Source organism: Trachurus trachurus (genome assembly GCF_905171665.1).
Source record: "Trachurus trachurus genome assembly, chromosome: 13".
NCBI classification, from domain to species: Eukaryota; Metazoa; Chordata; class Actinopteri; order Carangiformes; family Carangidae; genus Trachurus; species Trachurus trachurus.
The window spans coordinates 7,689,111-7,712,087 of NC_139892.1; the positions used below are offsets into that span (position 1 = coordinate 7,689,111).

Consider the following 22,977-nt stretch of genomic DNA (forward strand, 5'->3'; position numbering starts at 1 on the left):
GGGGATGAAATTGGTGGAGAAACGCCGGAGAGAGATGTAGAGATTTAAAAAGAGAGATTATACCCCCCACTCATCCGCCCGCAGCACCCCCACCCTGCAACATCCAACACACTTCTGACCACAATGTTATAATTTAACCCTCAATTACTTGATTGTTTCCTTCAAATTAACAGATTAAAGATCTCAGATACTAAACCGAGCCGTTAAATCACGTAGTTAAGTTTTATGTAATTTGACCACTTGGTTTGTTGCAAATGAACCGTTTGACTTTGATACAGTTTTTGTTTTGAGATTAGACATGAGATGGATTCAGTGGTGTCATGTTGACTCATAGCATTAATCAATGCTGCTTATGAAGTTTAGAAGAAAAACCTCAGTCTCAAATAAACAAATGCACCAAACAAAGGCTTAATACTGTTCACAGCACAAAGAGTAAGTTATGATTTAGTTTATGATTAAATTAATAACAGTTTATTCAGTCTGTGACCACAGCAAAAATCTGAGTCAAAGATTTACATAAATATTTCCTCCCCCGACTCAATGTGGGCTCATAAATTTGACATTAATACTTTATATTGATTGTGTTTTCAGTTTTTATGGCCTCAAAGATTCCCCAATAACATACACAATTTATGACAAAATAAATTAGCAACTATTAAAGTTTAGGCATAGGATGAATATTTCCCATATCACACACAATAATAATTGAACAAGCTGCAGCAACAACAGACAGATCCCCCTTAAAGCACCATACAGTATAAAGGTAGATGTTTGTGTTAAAGCTCCATACAGTATAAAGGTAGATGTTTGTGTTAAAGCTCCATACGGTATAAAGGTAGATGTTTGTGTTAAAGCTCCATACGGTATAAAGGTAGACGTTTGTGTTAAAGCTCCATACGGTATAAAGGTAGATGTTTGTGTTAAAGCTCCATACGGTATAAAGGTAGACGTTTGTCTTAAAGCTCCATACGGTATAAAGGTAGACGTTTGTGTTAAAGCTCCATACAGTATAAAGGTAGATGTTTGTGTTAAAGCTCCATATGGTATAAAGGTAGATGTCCATGTGTAGTGTGATTATAAAGCAGCTCTAGCTTCTATATTAATACTGTGAAAGTATCAAAGCCTCAGTCCACAGAGAAATGCACACAGCCTGTATTCAGAAACTGAGCCTTAAAACTAGCTGTCAGGACTTCCTGTCACTTTGTGATGTCACAACAAAGCAGTCACCCAAAGCCCCACCCCCTCACCACCTGGACCCACCATCCATCCAACAACAACTTTGCAGGATTTGGTTTCTCTTGAGTGTTTTATTCTGAAATCTGCTCTATTTTTATTTGATCACTCAGAAAACAGTCGGCCAATCAGAAGAGAGACTCAGAGCCTCCTCCTCTCTTCTGATTGGCTGACACTGGCCTGTTGTTACTAGAGCTCCAGAGAGAAGCTGAGAGAGGAGATAGAAAACTACACTGAGATGGTTTTTATATCTTTAGGACCAATACTTCAAAATAAAGGAGGACAACCACACTCTTGATGGGGGGGTCACGGGGTTGTTCAGGGTTAGTTTCAGCTCTGGGCCCCAGAAACTCTTGTTCCAGCCCTGCACGCATCAACTCTGAGGCCTTTTCAAGTATTTTCTCTCTTTCTTTGTTGTTTTAGCTGCTGTTTTCTGCTGCACAGGCACAATTCATCTCATCTTAAAGGCAGAACACAAACACATCCTGGAGACTGATGTAGATGTAGTAATCTGTGCCCCCCCCTCCTTAAAACTTGCATCCCCCCCCCCCCCCCCCCCCCTCTCTGTGAAAATCCCTTTAAGGAGGAACTAAAAATGTCCTGGCGTTTTGCAGACATGTTGTTTTTTTTTTTTTTTTTGCACATCCACAGCCGCTCGCTCGGAGGAACAAAGAGCTGCAGAGAGCGATGCTTCGTCGTCTGTGACCTCGGTGACTTCAGGTTTCATGAGCGAACTCCGCTCCGCCCTGAACGTCTGATGTCGGGGGGCCGAGGAAAGCGCTGCCTCACCGCTGACGTCTGTGCAAAAACAAACACTGACGACGCCGACGGCTGATGCAGAGCAGCGACTTGTGACTGTGACCTGCGTTCAACCCCACGACGACGACGACAACGGCAACGACTGCAGCAGCGTTGGCCCCCGTCATCGGCCCGGCACTTCCTCCAGTCCGGTCTCATGCCCTCCCACACTGTCAGGAGCTGTCTCCAAAACCGCCCACATTGGAGTTATGTAAGGGGATAATCCTCTCTAGTCATTAAAATGATGCACAGCACTGGAGGTATAGAGGGGGGAAAATAACTATTTGCTGCCTATGGTGGAATCAGTGCATTAATGCCTGATGATCATAATACCTCACAGCAGATTATCAGTCCATACATAACCCTATATCCCCTCCTGCGACCTGGACTGTTTTTGCTAAACTGCAGAAGATCATTTGAAAAGCTGCAGCTCCTCCTCTGACACTTTAATGATCCTGGCGTCTCCAGACTCGTTGGCTCTTTTCTCAGACATCTCAATCACTTCTTCTCCACTAAAGAGACGACGAAGAAGAAGACGAAGACGAAGAAGACGAAGAAAAGAAAAACTCATTTCACATGAACGCTCGCTGTGTGGCTCCTCCAACAGAAACAAAATGGCAGCCTCTCCATCATCCAGCAAACCATAAGCTTCCCTTTATTTCCCTCGCTCATTAAACTCTGAATAACTCAGCAGAGAGGCAGAAAGACGAGGCAGAGGAGTGATTGAATTCTGGTGGAGGAATAAAAGCCCCTTGAGGTTGCCATTTTGAATGTGTGCCATGTTGAACAGGCCCGATCCAGAGATCCCGGAGACAATGGGGAGCGGGGAAGAATGGCCTATAGACGGAGCTCCGGCACCAGCTGACACACTGTAGATAATGTACCATGGATGTCGTGTCATTGTGCCGGTTTTCTGGAGGCCGGAGTCACGATGATGACCCACCACGACCTCGCAGGGAGGTGGGCAAGAGGGCGGAGGAAAAGGAGCCAGTGAAAGGAAGGTCAGAGGGAAATCGTGGCACCAGACTTGATATCTCTATTCAAAAGGTGCACTGACAACCTGGTCGCACTGAATGCAATGCGGCCCAATTATTTCAATACAGCAGCAATCCTGGGAAAAAGGGGTGCACGGGAAAAAGAAAAATGGGTTTGACATTCAGTCGGGCGAGCTGAGGGAGGTAACAAGTTCACAGCCCTTTCAGAAAACATGGCCGCCCGCTGTGTGATGGATCACGGAGCCTCAGATGGGCCGGGGGCAAGGGGTGGGACTCGGGGAGGGGACGCATGGAAACCCTGTCCTCCTCCCGGGGAAAGAAGGGAGTCGTCCTGACAGATAGAGCGATGGAGTCCTGATGGTGGAGTCTCCGCATATGGAGCCGAAACAACAATACAGGAGTGGTTCACTGGATCATCAGTGTCTTCAGTCAGACAGAAAAATGTCCCGCATCATCCTTTAATTACATAAAAGAGGCAAAAATCGTACAAGGAAAATGAGTTCTTATTTAAAAAAAGAAGGAATAAATCAGAATTTAATCTGTATAATAATCTGTTTTTGTGGGAACACTGACATAATAAAATGATTACGAGCCAAACCTCAAACATGACCCTGAAAACCAAGTCTCTAACGGCTCTTTAAACTAGCGAGGTCCTCACAAAGACCTCATCTGTACAGTACAATCACACACACACACACACACACACACACCCAACAAAAAAAGAATAAAATAATAATAAAAAACAGATTCAACAGATTTTTCAAAACATTTTTTTCCATTTTGATATTTTTTGAAAGAAAAAATATAAATATTCTACTGTGAAGTCTGATTCCTTGTCCTGAGCCACAACACTGACGATGTTTAAGAGGCACAACAACAATTTTAATTTCATTGAAACACCCGCAGCTCCTGTGGTTTGGATATTTTCACTCGACTGCGCGGCCTCTTTTATTATATTTCAATTAATTGTGCAGCTCCAGAGTAAAAACAAGAACAAATGAAGGTCACGCTGCACTGGTTTTGTAAAAAGAAAGAAAAAAAAAAGTTAAAAGCTTATTTTAAAGGTTAAGAATAAACTTCTACTCTCAAATCACATTTTAATTATCTTTTCTATTGCACATTTTTCGAACAACTCTATATAATTAAATCACAGTTTACATTCTAGTTGTGTTATTTATCATATAATCTGAATAAAAGTGCCCGGGCCAAAGTTAAAGTCAAAGTACGAGACGTTAACAATAAAATAAAATACTGAAGAACAACCTCTTATAAATTACATTAAATTAAAGAGTTTCTGATCAATCGTCACAATAGAAACAAAGAAATTACTAAAAAAATTCCTAATTTTCACGTTAAATCACAGTAAGCAAATTTCGTTGTTTCTGCAGAGAAGAACTGGAAACAAAATATTAAAACTCTGATCATCTTTCAACATGTCGACCACAGAGCAGAGACAGTTTCAGTGCGTAAAACTGGGCAAGTGTGCGGAGACGCCCACCGTAACCATGACGAGCAGGCGGAGAGGGTCGGCTACAGTATGTCTGGTATGCCAGAGATGACGACAACGGCCATTACTACAGTAAACACAGTGGAGTGCAGCTTAACACTGAGACGAGAGGAGGACGAGGAGGAGGAATGTGATACAGAGAAAACATTTGTCACTTTCACCTCCACAAATTCACAGAGTGGAGTTATTTTCATATAAAACAATTGGACAAAATCTTAATATCATAATAGATAATATAAAATACAATATGGTCAGAGTAGAACATATTCTGTGAGATATATGTGAGTTTTTGTAGAGTCTGCAAATGAATCTGCAACTATTTTGAGAATTAATTCATAATTTTACTCATTTCCAGAATCAGTTTCTGTTCTTTTTCATTGTAAATTTAATTTATTTCAATGTTGCACTGTAAAAAAAGAAACACTAAAATAAATATGACAAATTAAGATTGAGGAAACTGTGGTTAACATTTTACAGAAATGGACATTTTACAAAATATAATTCTAAAAGTAATCATTATTATGACACTTGTCGTTGTTACTATTACAGGATATAAAATCCACTCTCCCCCTGTAGCGTCCGTGGTGTGGCCCACTTCCACAGTCCCAGGAATAATAAACCTGTCAACAACAACTCTCCTGGGACGCCACTGCTGACACTTAGTTGTCAGTGGCAAAGCATGCTGGGATAATGGCTAATGGGACAGGCCTTCAGGTCGGGATGGGGGGAGGGGGGAGGGGGGTCTCAGATGGAGACAGGTGAGCAGACTGACAGGTTCAATCGATAAAAACCAAACATGTGACTGAAAAACACACTGTAAAAAACACACTCGTTATATTATGTTAATTAATGTTGTTGTTTTGATTAAAATCTATGATGTCGTCAGAATTCAGAGGTTTAATTTTAACGCGACGTGAATTTACAAGAATAAACTTCATAATAAAACTGACTCGGCTCCTCACGTCACCAAGAAGTTCTACGTCCCAAAGCTCCCTTCACAAAAAACTTGAAATTTAATCTTTGCACCGCTACGACCTCCTCCTCCTCCTCCTCCTCCTCCTCCTCCTCTTCCTCCTTCACCACCACCAGTGCACGCACAGACGCGAACGCACGTGAGCGAAGCCGAACAACCAGCGACCGACAGCGCGTCTCCATGATTTCTGCCCCAACCGTGACCACGTGTCCCGCGTCCATCTCCCCCGCTCGTCGTCCTCCCTCTCAAACACACATGCGAACACACACACACACACACACACACACACACACACACACACACACACACATGCACACACACTCATGCATATGAAGCGCCGGAGCTGAACCAGCTTCCATACGCAGCAGCTGGAGTTTCACTACTTTCACTACCAACGCCGCCGCCGCCGCTGCTGCTGTGGGTGACAACGGTCGGATGGAGCTGAGAGGAGGTGATGCACGGCGTGTCACTCTTCTTATACAATCCACCACCTCCACACACACACACACACACACACACATACACACAATCCACGCACTCTACACATATATACATCTTAATCCAGCTGACAAGCACATGTGTAGCCACAACGCACAGCTAAACTAGCAAGGCAAGGCATCTTTATTTATATAGCGCATTTCATACCAAGGCAACTCAATGTGAACAGGAGTTTGGCAGCAGGAAAAACAAAAAAACAAAGAGAAAGAGGGAGAGAGAAAGAGAAAGAGCAGTTGTTTGGTCTTTCTGGGCACTGACCTGGACACGGCGCCGGTTTGCCTCTCATCTCGCTTTTCTTCTCAGATTTCACACTCCAGCTGCCTCCCGGCCGCCGTTTGAAGTTGCTCCCTCCGCTATTTCTGAGGTAAAAGTCGTTGGCAAGAGGAGGGAACGAGGGAGAGGAAGAGGGAGATGGTGGGGGGTGGAGGGTGGGAGGTGGTGGAGGTGGGGGGGTTGAAGTCTTTCCTCCCTCTCTCTCACTCTCTCTCTTGCTTTCCTTTCACTCATCCTCCTCCTCTTCTTCTTCTTCTGGTTATTTTCTTTTACTTCCTCTTGTATTTTGCACTAGCTGAAATCTGCACCTCCTCTTGCTTGCTCTTCCATAGCAAAAAAAACAACAACAAAAAAAGGGGAAAACACACTCAGCACTGGGAGAAAAAAGGAGAAAAAGAGAGAGCAGCAGCAGCAACAAAAGTCTGCTCAGTCACCTTGTCTCTCCCTCCTGTTCAAATTTAGAGGCTGGATTTCAGGCTGCAAGGCAAACTCTACTGGGCATGCCCACAACCGAGAGGCACACTTTGTAATGAACGCTCACTTCCTCTTGTTCTTCTGGTTCTCCCTCCCACCCTCCGCTCACGGCTCTTTCTCTACCCCTCCCTTCCCTCTCTCCCTCCCTCCCTCCCTCCCTCCTTCCAGGTCTCAGTACAGCGAGGATTAGGAATGCTGCTCAGACCTAAGTCCACTTGGCTCTGAGGAGTGACGCTTTTTTCTTTATTAAAAAAAAAAAAAAAAAAAACACACACACAACAACAGGCCGAACAGAAGGACAGAATAAATCATGATAATAATGTTATAATATTACAGCATGCAGTTTTATTAGTCAACGTAATTTCAATCGCAAACTTGCCCCCGACTGCCAAAAGTATTAGTGTCGTTGTTGCTCTCGGTTTTCCACCGCATGCGTTTGAGGTTTTAGGTTTTAGGGTTTTCGGTGGCTGTCTAGACTACAGTGATGTAACATTTAATCCAAAATTAATGGACATGTCACTGGAAATGGCGAGGCAATCAATTCTGATAATGAAATGTGCTCATGGGAAAAAATGTTTCCTGCATCACAAGATAAGAAAAAAAATCTGATCTGGATCCATGTGATAGGCGTCCTATTAAAAAGCCCGTCTGGTGCTGCACTGCTGCAATATTGCAAAAAAAAAAAAAAAAAAGAAAGAGAAAGAGAAAATAAATAAATAAAAGTCAGAGTATCCAAGTATTGTTTCCTCTGGTCTTTGCACGGCGACGTGTGACGTATTTGTTTAGCGAGTCAGCCTCGTGTCTGTGCTATCTCGGGCTCCCCACACTGACCCAGATTCTCCTCAGCACACTATCAGGACACTATGTATCAAAACCAGGCTGTGGAATGAGGACAGCAAGTTCACAGAGCGACAGACAGACAGAGAGAGGAGGAAGAGATACAGGCGGCGAAAAGTTGCCCCGGCATCTGTGTTAACAGTCAGAGAGGATGATTCATATCCATAGAAATGCTTTGCAATGACAGAAAGCCTCCACATTCATGGTAAAAGAGAGTCAAATAATCGCACAAATAATTTGGCTGCTGCTCAGATCTGGAGGTTGGTGTTGAGACAACAGTGTAATCCTGTGGACATCCTGAGCAGAGCGTCCTCCATCTGCACCGTCCGTCCAGAGGGGGCCAGGTCAAGGAGGAAGAGGTCCAGACGGCTGGAGGCTTGACCCCGAGAGGTCAGAGGGTCATGGGAAACAGCGGGTCAGTATAAAGATGAGAGGTCAATGCCACCGCTGGGCGAGCCAGTGTCGGCGTTGTCGGCGTCGGGGGGTTGCGGTGTTTGCCAAGGTTGATGGAGTGACAGAGGAGGGAGGGGAGGGGGAGGAAAGTGTAAAGAGGTCAAAATTAAAAGCTGCGAAAGTGGAACAAAGGAGGCGACGGGAGTCATGGCCGAGGTGTCGTCAGTGTTGACTTAACCGTGGGAGAGTAAACACGGCAGAAAGAGTCACGTCCACAGGGTTTGTTTAGCAGGAAGTGATTAGTATGCCTAAGAAGAAGCTGCTCTGTACAATGTGGCGTCCGACATCTAAAGCCGAAAGTGTTTATACCTCCACACTTGAGGCGGGAAATAAAAAAAACGCTGACGTCATAGCCTCTTCCTGGCTGCCTCTGATCTCTCACCAGAACTTTGTGTTCTTGTGTCTTTGTAGTCTTGAGGTATAACGAACAAGGGTGAACATTTTCCCACTATCTCTCCTGGTAGGTACTCAGGCCTTTATATTTCTGCAAAGGTAAGTTAGAGAGCTTCATTTGCTGCAAGGACTTATGGGTAAACAAACACACAGGTTGGAGGTTGGAGAGGGTTTGATTGAGTTTGAGTCGGTCCAGAGTTTCAGACGGACTCCCCAGTGACGGTCAAGTTCGGTATGAATACAAGAACGTTACACCCAAAGACGAGTATGTAAGAAAGCAGACACTCGCATGGGTCCGAATGACGTCAATGGCCAAGGTCCCGTTGGTCCTGAGTCGCCCAGACTGGACCCAGAACCCGGGACGAGCTACATCACATGACAGTCCAGTTGGGTGCAGGATCAGTGGACCGGCTGCTCGATCCTCAAAGTTGATGTTTGTGTTGAAACCGATCCGACCGTGATTGGACCCCTCTGGACTTAAGGGTACCGTTAGTTCTGGAGTTTCACAACCTTCAAACATCCAGCTCTTCGGTTCAACAGGAGCAGAACACAGGCCCTGAATAATCAACATTTGTGTCAGAGAGAGTGTTCTGTGCAACGCCGTTCAGACTGCATCTCTGCAGCCTCCTGTCAGGCGAGCGGCTCCGCTGTCGGGAAACAAAAACAGACAAATTGGCCTCGGCCGTGTCAGAACCATCTGAGCCGGCGGCTGCAGCCCACACCGGCCTGCTCCTCTTAGTTCAATACTGACTCATTAGCCCTCTCATCCCGGCCTCCAAGGACCTGTGACCCCGGCTATTGTCTGGCCCGGGCCGATCCTGAGGAGAGCCTCGGCCCTGAACAAAGCCTTGTCATTAACTCTGGCGTGGCTGCCCCCTCAGCCACGACGTGCGGCCCCCAGGAGCCCGTCTGGGATGAAATGAAGTGGGTCAGACAAACACGGCGCACCGTTCATCAACTTTAACCCCTCTGACGACCACCAACCGGCCGACCTGCCGTCTCTAGAGGGCAGTGGGGGGGGGGGGGGGGGGGGGGGGGGGGGGCACACTGTTTACAGGCAATAGATGAATAATGTTCGTCCACCTGCTCCTGTGCAAACACAGATGTGTGAGAGGGGTATTGGTGGACTGCAGCGAGCCGACACTAAGTGCACGGGGAGGGGCGGTGGAAAGCAATAACGGAGGCGAGGCGGCGGCGGCGGCTGTTTTGTTTTCTCATTCTCTCAGTCAATAAACCAATAACAAGCAGCTGAAGAACACACAGACATGTTGAACTTGCTAAGCAGCAGTGCGGTCCCTCTATGTGAGAATCTGAGTCCATTGATCCCACGTCACGGACCCGTCGTACAGGAATGATCGCACAAGGATCTAGTTCATAAATGATATCAAATAAATAAATTAGAATATTTCAAGTCATGACCGGCAGCTTTAAATAATAATAATTTATGCATAGTTAATTACTTCATTAAATTAAATCAATAAGTTTGGGACCAAATAACCAACAAAAACCAAACAGATGAAAGACAAAACGACATATGACATTTCCCAGGTTTGACTTTATGCGAGTGGACGGGAAATACCCACAATACCTCTTTGTCACACACTTTCACTTTCCATTGATAAAACACTTAATTGATTTTGCAAAAGCCTCAGTCGAGTCTTGCCGGATTTTGCAGGGACGTGGTTTTAGTAAAACTATCGAGCTCACAAAACACTGAAAGCATCATTAGTGACAGACATTGGCAACAGCTTTTACTTCTTCCACCTGCGACAACAAACGACGGGAGGTCTGCAGATCAGATGTGTGATGTTTTTTTACGAGTCCGACTCATCAGCCGAGGCCGCCACTAAAACATGTTCCAGGTTCAGCGTGAGATTTCCCTCCTGTGCTTTGTGGTGGCTGATTTACAGCCTCTGCATGTAGAGGAAACCCACGCACGCAGCACCAGCGCCACTCATTGGACCAGAATCGTACTGCAGTCAGTGACTTTCAGTTCCTGCAGATAAAGCGTCTTTGTGACTTAATTTCTCTCGGAAGTGAGAAAATTAAGAAGTTAGACACTCAACTAAATATCTTGGTAACTTTTTATAATAACCACACACTATTAAATGTTTAATTCATCATTTTTAAAACATTCTTTCTACATTTATACTAATCAGTCTGTAATTTAGAAACACTGTTAGTTTAACTCTAGATTAATAAAGTCATCTATAATAAAACATATATGAACACATTCACTAATATTGGTTCATGTCTAAATCATTGTCTGAATCAGTGCAGCATAAATGTTCATTTAAATAGTTTGATCTAATGAACCACTGATATCTCTTACTGTAAATAACTCTGTAATTCATATAATATTTGGTTTATAAATGCAAAATCCATCATTTATCATGTAAGAAAATACAAAATCTTTAAACATTTTATAAATGAGCATATTAATTAACATCTAACAGTGTTAGGGTTTATAGACTGATTATTATTAGTACAATGTTTAGTTACCAATATCTTAACAAGCTGTTTAAAGACACTCACCTGCAGTTGCAAACGATGTCCTCACCGTGGATGTTGGTCATTACCGAATTATCGGTCCCATTTAGAGTTCCCACAAGCGTTTGCAATGAAGGAGTTCAGTAAACAAACAAACCGTCTCTGTAAAGGAGATGATGATGATTTTAGACACTGATGAAGCAGCAAATAACCATCTCCAGAATGGAGATACAAAACATGTGAGTTCCTCCACTTAAACTTTTAGCCCTCCCCACATTTACTGTATCAGTGAGACGCCTCAGTGAAGCACCCGCCCAGTGCCCACAGGTGAGATCATCATCCGAGGCTGAAATCCTGATGAAATCCAGCGGGACCATGAAAACATTGTTTAGGTTTTTTACCAGATCCATCAGTGTCATTCATGTCGCCCCAGTCCAAGCTCCTGATCTTAAAAATACACTCTGATTGGACCTACCTGCTGAATGTGGGTCGCTCCCATGTGGTCCGGTCTTGAAGCAGAAGCTGAAGCAGAATCCCTGACCACAGCTCTCCTGCTCCCCTTTTATACTCTGGATTGAGCGAATAGATTTCCAAGACAAAAAGAACAACAACAAAAAGAACCTGAGTCCACACTTCAATTGATCTGATCTTGAAAAAAATCCACATTGTCATTGATGTCACTCTTTGTTAATGCTTTTGTTGGCGAGTGCAGTAGAGTGATTCACATCCAAACAGCCGACATCAATCGACGCTCTATTAGGAGACTCTCCTGTCATTAGGCAGGAAAGGTTATCAGTCCGACTGTTTTGACTCAGCGCTGCAGTCGATAACATGAAAGAGTGCATCTGGACTTATATGACGCTGGCACAGAGGATTTAAGTATGTTATGGACATGTTCCCCCAAAATTATGATGTAATCAACGAACATTTGATCATTAAGTCTCAGACCATTACACTGTCCACGGCAGAGTATCGGGTTTCCTGTGCTTTATTGTTACAAGGCTCCACCTTTATTGAAAAGGGCCGTGATGATTATTCAAATGTCCTGATGCCTATTGAGCCGTCAGGACGAGGCGCACAGTCGAAGGCTTCAAAGTTATAGCTGCTTTCACGCTGTGAAAAGGAAGAAGGGCCCTCCTTGTCTCTGGGGCCTCCGTCACCGATAATTAGTGATCAATCACAAATTGGTTTAAAAGCTACAGAGAGTGAAGAGCACTATTAGGGCGTGATGATTCACTGCTCTCCAATAACTGCTTTGGATTTTTTTTTACAAGGGAACTGAGGTCCTCCTGTTTGTTGAGAGTGTCTTATACAAAGTTACTGCTGATTTTCATTTCTTGTCCATAGTTGAGCTTCATTTGCACATTGTGATTAAAATGGCAGTCATTTTGCGTCATAAGATGCACACAATGGACCTCATTCATCAAACCTGCATAGGATCTGGTGTAAAATATAAGCGTATGCCAGGTGTCGTCAGGGAAAGGTGTGTACAATGCTGATTTTGGTGTAAAACTGGTGGGGGGCAACCGCCATTCCAAAATCCCACCAGTCCGACATAGGCCTCTAATTGTCTAAATGGAAACACTTAATTTTTTATCAAACGTCCCATCAATCCGACAATTCTTGCCTCTTATGGTCGGAATGACGGTATTTAAAAAAATTTTTTTAGACATCTTGCCTTTCCGACAATTCCTTTAAAAGCATTTTCCCCCAAAGATTTGGCACTGGTTGGGCTTACGCAATGATGAAAGGAGTTTATTAAGTTTAGTAAAAAGACCAGGTAGAGGCTAGACAGGCCAGATAGATAGAGAGAGTCCAGATGAGTAGGAGGGAGTCACCTGCTGAGTAATGCACATTTCCTTATATTGAAAGCCTTGTTGGAATGATGGGACGATGGCATGTCGGAATAGCGGTATGTCGGACTGGCATGTCTAAATGGTGGGATGTCAAAGTGGTGGGATGTCTAAATGGTGGGATGTCAGAATGACAACATGTAACCCAAACTGGCATGGCATTGAAAAATCTGACGACTGAAAACAAATGTAATTTAAGTGTCCGTGAAGGTTTTCAGGCATCCAGGTCATCGTAGTCGTTAAGTGCTGAAACTGAAGGAGACTTCTTTAGATTCTTGAAGACGTTTCGACTCTCATCGAAAAGGCTTCTTCAGTTCCTAAGACCCGTGTGGGAAACTCAGGTATTAAACCCTGGGTGGGGGCTGACACCTTGGAGTCGTTAAACTAACAAGGCTCCAGGTGTCATAATTGTAATTTACAGTAAATACCACGCCCCAATATATTCCTGCTTTAGAGACCTCGTCCTGGCCCCTTTACGACATGGAGACATGGAAGACCGCCAAGAAGAGGAACCTTACTAACAGTACCACATTCAGCAGGGAGAGGGCACCATTGGCAATTGAATGGTCTTGTAGGCTACTTTACAGTTTTTTCCAATTACTAAAACACAATTTTGGTTTTATCAAAATACTTAACACAATACCTCATATATCCTGCAAAATGAAGCACTGCAACCAAAACTATATATACCATTATCAAAATCAAACTTTTGCACAAAATAGCACACACTTAATTCATATTACCAGATTTTTGGTCTCACCAACTACACACTGTTGGGCATAATGAAAAGCACTCTCATCTTTAGTATGTCTTGCCATAATACTAAAATAGTTCAAATTGTAGAGAATTTCTTTAGAGATTGTTCACATGCACAGAAATATTTGCAGATACACACACATACTGTTGAAAGTCAGTGCAACATATGCACCGCAGATATATTTACAATGGAGTGAAGAAAAAAGATAAATACAGTAATATGTATATGATCACAAAACAGTACTATGAACTGAAAAAGAAAATTGCAGAAAAAATGTGAAGAAAAAATATAGAAAAACTCTCACTCTTCCTCCCCCTCTCACTCTCACCCCTCCTCTTCCACTCTCTGCAATGTAAAAAAAAAAAAAAAGCTCACCTGTGGGCTTTTACAGTGCTTACTTCCTGAAAGTGGCAACAATTAACCATTGAGGTGTTTGGCCAGGTGGCACATATATTGGCCAGTTGGCTCATGAAGTGTCATTTTGAATGGCAGTGTTTTGAAATGGAAAACATGTGACTTTATGTCACATTGTTGTGTCTTATGCAGTGAACTGTCTTCAGTGCATTTACAGTGACATTTTGAATTGCAAAATGTGTGTAAAGCAGAAAATGTGTTTTACTGTAAGTTTTGGAAAATTGAGAGGAAGTTTTGCTCTCTGCATATCAGTTTAAAGTTTTGTGATTTGGGTAAAATGGAAATAACTGTAATAGAGAGATAGTTTTTGTGATTGATAAAAGTGTAATCATTGGTGGATGATGGTGGTATACATAATCACAGTTTGTTGAGCATCAGTGTTTGGGAAATCAGTTTAGGCTGCTGCTGCGTAAATGACTTCATAACCGTCAGTACCAATGATGACCCAGTCCAGCTGATTGGGTTGTGAAACACCAGCCCCGGCTTTGACAGATCCTGGAGGCCGGTGCCATTCTTGTTCAGAAGCAAGTGCTCTACACATCAGAGTTTTTGGAGCGGCTCATCTTCCTCCTCATTGTGGGCTCCAGAGACTGAGCAGCTGTTCATCACTCTCCTACTACTGTACAGCTCTAACAATCATTTGACAAAGCTTCTGTTTAAACAGGTTACTGATAAGCATGCGGTCACACTGTAGTATATCTGTCAGGCTACACATTAACCTTAATTCACCTCAGTTACTCGAAATAAAAGTGGAGTTAAGTTCTAAAGTCTTCATCAGTATGATCTGTTGATAATTATCCGACACAGCCTCTGTCCTGTATGTAATATGCTGGGTCAAATGTGTGTACACCTGGTGTGAGATTTTTGCACTTTCAGATTGATAAATGCCGATCCTTACGTCAGATTTGGTGTACACCCAGTTTTTTTCCGTACGCACGTTTGACATATGACGGCCAGATGAACAGTGTGTGTCTATTCTCAAACTAGAAATCTGAACCAGGAACCAGTAAGTATGGTAACACTTTATAATAAGTACACACTATTAAGCATTAGTTAACTCATTGAGTGCCACGCTCCTTTCCAAAGTTTTAGTCAAGTGTACCGGCAATTTAGACCATTTTTGACGATTTTTGTAGAGCCACAGTGTATTCTATATTATTGCCACCAACACATACTGTAGCTCAATTGAAAGGTTTAACTTAATGCTTCAAGTGGCCACAAACCGTTTGTTTCTACGTGCTTCTGTTCCTGAGAAAAGTCAAGCTAAACATGGCTGGGTTTCACCAAAATCCCTCCTTTTTTTCTAGAAAAGGAGATAGAGCGTCTTTTATGAAAGGTGCGCTGTTTGTGTCTGTCGCTCTTCTCACACTCGCATTTCTGTATCAAAGGGCTCGTGTAAGATAAATATATACAACAATTGTTGTTCTATTCACAAAACCACCATCGGGGGCGGGGGGGCGCCACTAAACAACAATAACACAGACGCACCGTGCCGTGTCACAGCTTCTCCCCGCGGAACGTGAGGGTCAGTCGGCCACCGCGGCTCGGGAAGACCAGTCCCGCCAGTGGTCGCGGTCCTTCTGTGGTACGGGTCGGTGATGCCGGTCTGCTTTGGCCCAGAGACCATCAGATTTTACCGCGGGAGGACTTTGGGGAGGACACGGTGTTGCTCGAGGTGAAGACCGGGCGGACTGTCGGCTGAGAGCTTCCTGTTTCTGCTCCGAGCTGCTGCAGCCTCACGGGTGAGAGCAGAGCAGCAGCGCAGGTGAGAGCAGAGCAGCTGCGCTGCATCTGCATGCAGAACTCGTTTGCAGAAGTCGAGTTATGATAAAAACTTCCAGATCATGAGCTGTCATGTGACTTTGATCGTCATCTATTTCAGTTCTCCTCGTCGTAGAGTCCCCAAATTTACATATAATGTGTATTAAAGTGTCTATTTTCATAATTAAAAAAAAAAGCAAAAAACGTAAAATTACGTTTTTGGCACTCAACGCATGGGAACGAAAAACGAGAAATTACGTGGTTGGCACTCAATGAGTTAAGCATTAATAAATACTCAATTCTTTATTTATAACGCATGAATACTCATTAGTATGTAGTTTATAAATACAGTTAGTGCTTATCAATGATGAGTAAAATATTTTTAACTATGTTTATAAACTACATACTAATGATAAATTCAGTATTTAATGCTTAACTAAGGTTTAATAGTGTGTACTTATTAGAAAGTGTTACTAGAGTATACAAGTATAACCAGTCACTAAATGCACATAATGAGAGGAGAGTCAGTAAATTAATGATCTCTTTAATGACAGTAGGTAATGTTTCAAGACAACTGAATCAACAAACATTTACAGCACAGAGAATTTTTGATTTTCTTATGTAAAAAATTAAGTTTAAAATAAAATCATCGTGAGCAGCTGGACTGTAAACTGCTCAAAACTCAAACATCAACATCAAATAAGGTGATAAAGAACATGCACAGAAATCCCATGTGAAATCAGCAGATTCTATTCTATTCTATTATTGTAATCAGAGGAAGTACATAGTTAACCTAAACCTCCATCTTTTCCTTAAATCTAACAAAGATGTGACAGTGATATTGATTGGTCATTTCCCTCAGATGATAATACACATTTTTGAATCCAGTGTTTCCGATCCAGCTCCTGTCATGGCCGCCCCTTGGATTATTATGGGTTATTTGCCTCTTTTAGGAGCCTTCTTGATGAAAAGAGCCTCAGCCTACCTCATTGTCTGCTATTTTTTCTCTGACAGAACTTCCAGTATTTTATATTTGATCTTTGTCACAGCTACTGTCACATGATTAAAGTCCACCAGAAAACAGGGTAAGAAAAAGTAAGGGCCTGTAGACACACTGAGTTGTGACAGTGAGAGGTAGTTGTGTAGAAACTGGTTGTGATCTTCTATCTGTGAGAGCTCCTCCAGCTCAGCGTCTCTCCACTTCAGCTCAGTGATCTCCTGCTCCAGCTCCTCCTGAGCCTTTTTGACTCGACTAACTTCAGTTTTCTGCTGGGATCTGATCTGCTGCTTCACATCAGACAGTTTCTTCTCCAGCAGACCCATCAGCTCAGTGAAGATCTTCTCAATGTCCTCCACTGTTTTATCTGCAGAACTATTGACATCCTCCATTCGCTTTTGACGGCTCTTCACACGTTCCTCTCTGTTCTCGATTGCCGTCTGGATTTGTTGTTGACTCAGCTCAAGTTCTTTCTGCCTCTCAGTCCTTTCTGCTGCAGCTGAGACTGTGTCGTGGCCTTTATGTTCATCCACAGGGCAGAGATAACAGATACTCTGCTGATCAGTGCGGCAGAACATCTTCATCACCTCATCATGATGGGAGCAGATGTTCTCCTGGAGCTTGTTGGAGGGCTCCACCAGCTTGTGTTTCTGTAATGGAGCTGCTTCATAGTGAGGCTGCAGGTGTTTCTCACAGTAGGAGGCCAAACACATCAGACAGGACTTGACAGCTTTCAGTTTTCTCCCGGTGCAGACATCACAGGCCACATCTTCAGGTCCAGCAGAGCAGTGGTCAACAGGATTAATGAGTCCAGTCCTCTTCAGCTCCTCCACTATATCAGCGAGCATGGTGTTTTTCACCAGGACCGGTCTCTGTGTGAAGATCTGCCTGCACTGAGGGCAGCTCCGGATCTCCTCTTCCTCCCACAATCCTTTGATACAGGTCCTGCAGTAGCTGTGTCCACATGGAACAGACACCGGATCCTTTGGGAGATCCAGGCAGATCGAACAGCACATTTTTTTGCGGTCCAGCTGAACTCCTCTCTGCGCCATTTCAGCTCTCTGTCAGCAACAACTGTCTGAGTTTCGTTTTCTGAGAAATAAAACTAGCTTGAGCTCTGATCTAAACAACATGTGTCTCTGTAGTGAACACTGTGTGTCTGCTGTTCTGAAATTGTAGATCTGAAGGGGCGGGAACCAGGAAGTCTTTCACAACAGAGTGGAGCTCGCTGTGTTTGACAGCAGGAAGAGAAGGGTGATCCAGCTTTGACTTAGGGAGAGAGGCAGATTCATACTTTATGGTATTGATACCGACATCAATGAACTTGTTCATGTCTGATAATGATGCAGCTTTTGCGCAAAATTCAATTGCGTTCAATTATGAATATTTCATCAGCTTGTCTGAAGGTGAGCTTCATTTGTACAGTTTAATTATAATGGTAGTTATTATGTAACGAGTCACTAAATGCACATAATGAGAGGAGAGTCAGTCATGAAAAGAGTTTTTTCCAATACCCCATTCTCCGCTAATTTCTCTCTGCCAGAACTTTCAGTATTTTATCTTTGATTTTTGCCACAGCCGCTGTCACATGATAAAATTTCACGAGAGCAAAGTCAAACACGAAGTAAAGGTCTGTAGATACACTGAGTTGTGACAGTGAGAGGTAGTTGTGTAGAAACTGGTTGTGATCTTCTATCTGTGAGAGCTCCTCCAGCTCGGCGTCTCTCCTCTTCAGCTCAGTGATCTCCTGCTCCAGCTCTTCCTGAGCCTTTTTCGCGTCATTCACTTCAGTTTCCTGTTCGGATCTGATCTGCTGCTGCACATCAGACCATCTCTTCTCCAGCAGGCCCATCAGCTCAGTGAAGATCTTCTCAATGTCCTCCATTGCTTTATCTGCAGAACTATTGACACCCTCTACCCGCTTTTGATGGCTCTTAACATATTCCTCTCTGTTCTCGATTGCCTTCTGGATTTGTTGTCGACTCAGCTCGAGCTCTTTCTGCCTCTCAGTCCTTTCTGCTGCAGCTGAGACTGTGTCGTGGCCTTTATGTTCATCCACAGGGCAGAGATAACAGATACTCTGCTGATCGGTGCGGCAGAACATCTTCATCACCTCATCATGATGGGAGCAGATGTTCTCCTGGAGCTTGTTGGAGGGCTCCACCAGCTTGTGTTTCTGTAATGGAGGTACATCATAGTGAGGCTGCAGGTGTTTCTCACAGTAGGAGGCCAAACACATCAGACAGGACTTGACAGCTTTCAGTTTTCTCTCGGTGCAGACATCACAGGCCACATCTTCAGGTCCAGCAGAGCAGTGGTCAGCAGGTTCAGCGAGTCCAGTCCTCTTCAGCTCCTCCACTAAATCAGCTAACATGGTGTTTTTCACCAGGACCGGTCTCTGTGTGAAGACCTGCCTGCACTGAGGGCAGCTCCGGATCTCCTCCTCCTCCCAGAATCCTTTGATACAGGTCCTGCAGTAGCTGTGTCCACATGGAATAGACACCGGATCCTTCAGGAGATCCAGGCAGATCGAACAGCACATTTTTTTGCGGTCCAGCTGAATTCCTCTTTGCGCCATTTCAGCTATCAGTCGGCAACAACTGTCTTGAGTTTCACTTACTGAGAAAATAAACCAGTGTGAGCTCTGATCTAAACAACATGTGTCTCTGCAGTGAACACTGTGTGTCACCTATTCTCATATTGTAGATCTGAAGGGGCGGGAACCAGGAAATATTTCACAACAGAGTGGAACTCGCTGTGTTTGACAGCAGGAAGTGAAGGGAGGGTGATAGCAGATTTATTCTTTATGGTACTCATACCAACCTCAATAAACTGGTTTATGTGTTTACATCAGCTTGTCCGTTGATGAGCTGTGTAGTTAAATAGGTAGGTATTATGCAATGAGTCACTAAATGTACATCATCAGAGGAGAGTCAGTAAATCATGATCTCTTTAAGTTAAGTTAAGTTAAGATTCCTTTATTTGTCCCACAGTGGGGAAATTTAATGATTACAATAACAGTAGGTAATGTTTGAAGACACTTGTTGTTATAAAGGTACAAACTGAGTTTAACTATCTACTTTAAAACCCTGGTGCTTCTATGTTGAAGGCCTGTGCATCAGAGTAGAGACAGTAACAAATGCATCAATGCAAATAATCAAGAAACATTTACAGCATAGATACATTTTGATTTTTATGTATTGGCATTTTCACCAATAATTACAATAAAAAAGGAATGGTTTTAGACACACAATGTTTCTACCGAACGGCAAATACTTTCTGGTAACACTCTTGTATGATGAAGTAAGGCTTCAATTCATGAAAAAAACAGTTGAAATAAGTTGGGGAAAAAAGTTAAAAAGCTGAAATATGGAGATAAAAGGTTTCTGCCCAACAGCAATCTCCAATAGCCTACTTAGTGAATTAATTTGTTAAAAGACTATACTTTTTTTTTTTTTTTAACTAAAACTGACTTAAACCCTTTTGAGCTTTCGTTGACTAGAACTGGACTAAAACTATCACATATAGAAATGACTAAAATTGACTATAACTAATAAGTATTTTAGTTCAAAAGACTAAGACTAAATCTAAAATGGCTGCCAAAAACAACACTGCTTCATTTGTACAGTGTAGTTAAATAGGTAGGTATTATGCAATGAGGCACGAAATTTACATCATGAGAGAGTCAGTAAATCATTGATCTCTTTAATGATTACAATAACAGTAGGTAATGTTTGAAGACACTTGTTGTTACAAAGGTACAAAGCAACAAACTGAATTTAACTCTGGTGCTTCTATGTTGAAAGCCTGTGCATCAGAGTAGAGACAGTCACAAATACATCAATGCAAATAATCAAGAAACATTTACAGCACAGAGAATTTTTGATTTTTATATAGATACAAAGTCTAGGTTTGAATCAAATCATTGTGAACAGTCGGCTTCTCCACCTAAAGAAACTCAAACTCAACAACAAAAAAGGTGACAATGAAATTGCACATACATCCCATGTGAAACCAGCAGATTATGACGTTTCTATTGTCCATGACTGTTCATCATCATCATCATCATCATTATTATTGTAACCATGACAACAAAGATCGTCTAATGTAGAGGAGGTACTTAGTTTAACCCAAACCACCATATTTTCCTTAAATCTAACCAAGACGTGACAGTGATATTTTATTTTTTTGTGTGGTTATTTCTCTCTTTTAGGAGCCTTCTTACATACAACGGTCTTTTTTAACGCAGACTTGTGCTCTGCTTGTGCCAGAATAACGTCCACTTCAGTCTCTGCCAGAACTTCCACGATTTTATCTCTGATCTTTGTCACAGCCGCTGTCACATAGTGAAAGTTCACCAGAGGAAGGGGGCAGGCTGTGTAGAAGTCTATAGATATACTAAGTTGTGACAGTGAGAAGTAGTTGTGTAGAAACTGGTTGTGATCTTCTATCTGTGAGAGCTCCTCCAGCTCAGCGTCTCTCCTCTTCAGCTCAGTGATCTCCTGCTCCAGCATCTCCTGACGCATTTTGACCAAGCTCTTCTCATCTTCCTGCTTGGATGTGATCTGCTGCTTCACATCAGACCGTCTCTTCTCCAGCAGACCCATCAGCTCAGCGAGGATCACCTCACTGTGCTCCAGCGCTTTATCAGAAGAGCCATCAATGGCCTCCACCTGCTGTAGACATCTCCTCAGATCATGTTCTCTAACCTGGATTCTCTGCTGGATTTGTTGTCGATTTAGCTCAAGCTCTTTTTGCCTCTCAGTCCTTTCTACTGCAGCTGAGACTGTGTTGTGGCCTTTATGTTCATCCACAGGGCAGAGATAACAGATACTCTGCTGATCAGTGCGGCAGAACATCTTCATCACCTCATTGTGATGGGAGCAGATGTTCTCTTGGAGCTTGTTGGAGGGCTCCACCAGCTTGTGTTTCTGTAATGGAGGTGCCTCATAGTGAGGCTGCAGGTGTTTCTCACAGTAGGAGGCCAAACACATCAGACAGGACTTGACAGCTTTCAGTTTTCTCTCGGTGCAGACATCACAGGCCACATCTTCAGGTCCAGCAGAGCAGGGGTCAGCAGGATCAGCGAGTCCAGTCCTCTTCAGCTCCTCCACTAAATCAGCTAACATGGTGTTTTTCACCAGGACCGGCCTCTGTGTGAAGACCTGCCTGCACTGAGGGCAGCTCCGGATCTCCTCCTCCTCCCAGAATCCTTTGATACAGGTCCTGCAGTAGCTGTGTCCACAGGGAACGGCCACCGGATCCTTCAGGAGATCCAGGCAGATCGAACAGCACATTTTTTTGCGGTCCAGCTGAACTCCTCTCTGCGCCATTTCAGCTATCAGTCGGCAACTACTGTCTGAGTTTCACTTACTGAGAAATAAAACTAGTGTGAGCTCTGATCTAAACAACATGTGTCTCTGCAGTAAACACTGTGTGTGACCTATTCTCACATTGTAGATCTGAAGGGGCGGGAACCAGGAAGTATTTCACAACAGAGTGGAGCTTGCTGTGTTTGACAGCAGGAAGAGAAGGGAGGGGAATCTGGCTTTGACTTGTCCCGTACTTTGTGGTTGTGGTATAATACAAGACAATAAAGAAAATAGTTTAGGTGGATAATATACTACATGGTATTGATACCAACATCAATAAACTGGTTCATGCCTGATAATGATGATGAAGCATGACTAAATTCAGTTGCCTTAAATTATGAATATTTCATCAGCTTGCCTGGAGGTGAGCTCCATTGGTACAATGTTATAATGGTAGTTATTATGTAATGAGTCACTAAATGCACATAATGAGAGGAGAGTGAGTAAATCAATGATCGCTTTAATGATTATAATAACAGTAGGAAATGTTGGGAGACACTTGTTACGAAGGTATAACGCAATAAACTGAGTAACTACTTAAAAACTCTGTTGCTTCTATGTTAAAGGCCTGTGCATCAGAGCAGAGACAGTAACAAATACATCAATGCAAATAATCAAGAAACATTTACAGCACAGTGACTTTTTGATTTTCATACATAAAAAGTTAAGTTTAAAATATTGTGAGCAGCTGGACTGTAAGCTGCTCAAAACTCAAACATCAACAACAAATACATGCACAAAAATCCCATGTGAAACCAACAGACTATATTTGGTAACATTTTACTTGAAGGTCTGATCATAAGAATGACATGTCACAGTCATGAACATGTCATAAACATTATGTCAATGTCATAACACCCGGGTTTGTAGGGTTAGGGGCAACTGAATGACACTTAATA

General features: G+C 43.1%; 2 protein-coding genes and 1 long non-coding RNA gene across 3 annotated transcripts in view; all 3 read right to left on the minus strand.

The window, feature by feature from the left end:
• The window catches only part of LOC310995872, a 115,933-nt gene extending 109,569 nt beyond the window's left edge, over nucleotides 1-6,364 (minus strand). Inside the window, exon 1 of the long non-coding RNA XR_014595856.1 lies at nucleotides 6,263-6,364. This is a non-coding gene — a long non-coding RNA (uncharacterized lncRNA). The remainder of the gene's footprint in view (nucleotides 1-6,262) is intronic.
• A 9,922-nt stretch (nucleotides 6,365-16,286) lies between these two features.
• Nucleotides 16,287-17,758, minus strand: LOC310995765 (E3 ubiquitin/ISG15 ligase TRIM25-like; the record flags this gene model as incomplete). The annotated part of the gene is made up of 1 exon (XM_083984889.1): nucleotides 16,287-17,758. One exon carries the CDS (start codon nucleotides 17,756-17,758, stop codon nucleotides 16,706-16,708), a length of 1,053 nt encoding a protein of 350 aa, XP_083841015.1. The 3' UTR covers nucleotides 16,287-16,705.
• A 473-nt stretch (nucleotides 17,759-18,231) lies between these two features.
• Nucleotides 18,232-19,284, minus strand: LOC310995766 (E3 ubiquitin/ISG15 ligase TRIM25-like; the record flags this gene model as incomplete). The annotated part of the gene is made up of 1 exon (XM_083984890.1): nucleotides 18,232-19,284. The coding sequence occupies one exon, from the start codon at nucleotides 19,282-19,284 to the stop codon at nucleotides 18,232-18,234; it is 1,053 nt and encodes a 350-aa protein (XP_083841016.1).
• Between the last annotated feature and the right edge of the window lie 3,693 nt (nucleotides 19,285-22,977).